Genomic DNA, 4003 nt, shown 5'->3' on the forward strand with positions numbered 1-4003 from the left:
TACATGTGATCACAACGATTTTTTAAAAAAAGCACAAGCATAAAACTTGTTTGCCGTGAATAAAATAAATCTAAGATTTCACAGCCACGTCACGACAATGTGAAACAATATGGTCCATTAAATATCATTTATCTTAGTTATAATCATAATTTAAAACACCAAGAGACGCACTGAATTCTAATTGGGCGTTTTACAAATTTATTTTCTATCCCTCCCACTTTTATATGACGAAGTGTTGTTGTCCTGTTTCCATCCATTCTAATCCGGAAACTGGGGCTGTGTTGTGCTGATCCAGTTTGCCTGCAGTTTCTGGAGTGCGATCAGTTCGTCCGCAATGGCAGAATTCAGGAAAACGACAGGTATGGGAACAAGAAGAGGGGAGCGTCTTAGTCTTTTTGCTACCATTTCCTGGAAATTACTTACTTCCAAAACGAAATTGACTTGAACTTCCTTGTAAGACGTAGGCTTCTAATTAAGTCGATGGTATCAAATGCTTGTTGAATTTGTTGTGGAGAAAGTGGTTTATGAGTTCTGAAATCTCAGTGTTGTCACTCCATGTTTAACATTACGATTTTTAAAGGTATAATTTCGTTATTAGATTGTTTAGAAAATCTGTACTTCTGTCGCTTATGGGTAATCTGAACGTAGACAAACTTCGTACCAAACTTGAGGTCTTCCCAAATGAAACGTTAACTCTGTTTTCTCCTCCACAGATGCTGCCAGAACTGCTGAGCTTTTCCAGCAACTTTGTTTTTGTTTCTGCTGTTCTCAGTCCCATTCACTTACGATCACAGTTTCGTTGACGTTCAGGGATCTCACCTTTTAAAAAAATCCTGTGCCTCCATTTTTAAAATTCACTTCCTTATTTTCGAAACATCTGTAATCTGTTTCAGAACCACTGCACTGAGATATGTGCTTCTCTAATTCTGGCCTCTTTAAGCTTCCATAATTGAATTGATCCCACCAGTAGTGACAATGCCTTCGCTACCTAGGTCTGAGGCCTTGAACTCTCTACCCAAACCTGACTGCCTTTCTGTCTTTCTTAGTGCAGCAAAGACACTTCTTAAAGTTTGACTTAAACAAAGCTTTTGATTGTTTTCCTGAACATCTCGTGTGGTGTTATGTTTTGTTTTATAATGTTCTAGTCATTACTTCAGGATGTTAAGGGCATTGATAAGCCTAAATAATTGTTGACATGGTCGGTATTACAGTGTGTTTTAGTGTCCTTAAATATAGAAATAATATCAAAGGGATCGAAAATCTGCTCCAGTGAATCTTGCTCGAGTGTTAATTCTGGGTATGGAATGGGTATGGAACTTTGCCATTATATGTTACAGCTCACAAGAGGGGAGATGGTGTGACTTAGGTCATTTTTATTTCTTCATATGAAGTAATATAACAGAAACATGTTTTTTATTCTGGCATGAGAAGTCAGTGTCACTAGCTAGGCCTGCATTTATTGCTTTGGAGAATGCTTTGCCCTGGAGAATGTGGTGGTGAAGAAGCCATATATGCTGCCTTGAACCACTGCAGTCCTTGGGGTGTAAGGACACCCACAATGCTGTTTTTGATTTTGAAAGAAAGAACAGTGATACAGTTCCAAGTTAGGATGGTGTGTGACTTAGAGGGGAACCTGCAGGTGCTGATGCTCCTTTACATCTCCTGCTGTTGTCCTTTTTTAAGTGGCAGAAGTCACAAATTTGAATGGTTCTGTTGAAAGTGCCTTCATGAGTTTTTATCGTATATTTTGTAGGTAGTAGATGCCACTGTGAAATGAGTGAATATTGAATGTTGAAGATTATGGATGGATGGAGTACCAATTAAACGTGTTGCTTTCTTCTCCATGATAGCAAGCTTCTGAGTGTTGTTGGAAATATACCCACGCAGGCATGGAGAGTGCTACATCACACTCCTGACTTATGCCTTGTAGATGGTAGACATGCACTCAGAAGACAGGAGGTAGGTTACTCAATGCAGAATTCCTAATCTGTTCTTGTAGCCACAGTATTTATATAGCTGCTCCAAGTACAGTTTCCGTCAATGATAATCCTCAGCAATTTGAGAGTGGGAGATTCAATGGTGATAATACCATTCAGCCTTAAGAGGTGACAGTTAAATTCTCTCTTGGAGATGGTCATTGCTTGGAACATAGTGTAGTGCAAATGCTACTGACCCCTTGTTACTCTAAGCCTGGATACTGTCCAGATCTTGCTGCATATGTAAGTGGACTGCTTCAGTATCTCGGTGTCAAATGTGATAAAATCATCAGTGAACATTTCCATTTCTAACCTTATGGCAGAGGAATGTCATTGATGAAGCAGCTAAAAATGGTTAGCCCTAGGACACTGCCCTGAGGAACAATGGTCCTTGTGGCGCAGTGATAATGTCCATACTACCCGGGTTCACATCCCATCTGCTCCAGATGTGTGGAATAGCATTTCTGAACAGGTTGATTTGAAGGAAAAAGAAACCTGAGGAACGTCTGCAGTGATTTTTTTTGGGGACGATGAGATGATTGACCTCCAACAGCTACTATCCTAGTTTGTGCTAGATAGGAGTCCAATGATAAGAGTTATATCCCTTATTCTGATTAGTCCAGTTTTGCTAGGGCTCCTTGATTCAGTACTCAGTTGAATGCAGTATTGATGTCAAGGGCAGTCACTCTCCCCTAACCCCATGTATTGGAGAAGAGTAAATGAATGGCATTTCAAAGTGTACTTAAAATCTAATTGCTGTCATATTTTGGACAGGGGATGGAACTGTGTGCAAGGTTCCATTGCCAGTTAGTGGGATTAGCTTGTTTGATCTAAATGTCACCTCTTGCCCTCCTTCAGATGTTCAAATATACTGTTGCTGCATGTTTTCATGCTGCATTACAGATATGAGCCTAAGGAAACTTTCTCTGAACCAGCTAATATATATTTTAAAAAAAACTTGTGATGTCTATGGCCCTGGATGGACATGATAACTATTTTATACTGATTTTCATAAGTCTTCAAAAGCTCTAATTTATTGTTTTAATCATGCATCTACATAATATGGGATCATGATTCTCACTTGAACAATTGTATCCATGCATTCAGATCTGGATGTCATCCTGTTTGGACCAGTTGTTTTTATTATTAAGCATATGGTCTTTCGATGTTTTCCTCACAACATGTATAGACTTTGAAAATTCACCCATATGTGTCCTTAACAGGAGTTTAAGAAAGATAACTCGAAAAACAGCAGCTGGAAAAAGATAATACAATTAGGTGAGATCCCTGAAGTAATATAGCAAACAACAAATATAATTGAAGCAAAAACAGAACAAGTATAGAACAACATAAACACAAGAACTGAAAAAAAACACAAGTAGCAGAGACAACTGTAGGGAGTAAGGGTAAAAGAAACTGATGAGATGAAAATAACAAAGCAAGGTGGGTAGGGAACAAAGAGAATTGAAATTATCTATATTCATAGGGGAAGTGTAATATTTTTGAAATTAATGAAAATAGGAACGTCAGCAGCAGGCAATGAGTAACAGATTTTGGGGAAGTGTAGCTTTCATGACCTCAATGGGGAATCATTGCCTTGTATATTAGATTCTAGCCTTTTATAAATCAAACATTGTTGAATAGCTAATACCAACAGTCCTTTTGCTTCTTAGATGGACAAACTTCATCTTTTAGAATAGTATTGATACCATGAAATGTGTGCCTGAAGTAAAAGATTCAAATCGTTAACATTTTTAGTTCATAATACACAACAACAATACTTTCCTCTATGCAATAGGTTTAATTATAAATGTGATGTTTGTAAACCTGTATGAATTTACTGAAAATGAGGAAAATATTGGTAGAAATATTTACTCTGTGGGATTGAATTATACAGTAAAAGCTTTGTTATGGACCAGACAAACCCCCTCAAAATATATTAAGAAAATAGCCTAGGCCCTAACTTTCTCTCAATTTTAAGGCAAGTGTAAGGTGTTGCAGAGACAGTAGGAACTGCAGATGCTGGA

At 37.9% G+C, this 4003-nt stretch overlaps 1 protein-coding gene across 1 annotated transcript in view; it reads left to right on the top strand.

The window, feature by feature from the left end:
• The first annotated feature begins 227 nt into the window (after positions 1-227).
• Positions 228-4003, top strand: part of LOC109921005 (leucine-rich repeat extensin-like protein 5) — a 52499-nt gene continuing 48723 nt past the window's right edge. Inside the window, exon 1 of the mRNA XM_048614595.1 lies at positions 228-359. Coding sequence (XP_048470552.1) covers positions 335-359 — 25 coding nt within the window. The 5' untranslated portion in view covers positions 228-334. The remainder of the gene's footprint in view (positions 360-4003) is intronic.

The sequence above is a fragment of the Rhincodon typus genome, chromosome 2 (genome assembly GCF_021869965.1).
Source record: "Rhincodon typus isolate 14 chromosome 2, sRhiTyp1.1, whole genome shotgun sequence".
In the NCBI taxonomy this organism is placed as follows: domain Eukaryota; kingdom Metazoa; phylum Chordata; class Chondrichthyes; order Orectolobiformes; family Rhincodontidae; genus Rhincodon; species Rhincodon typus.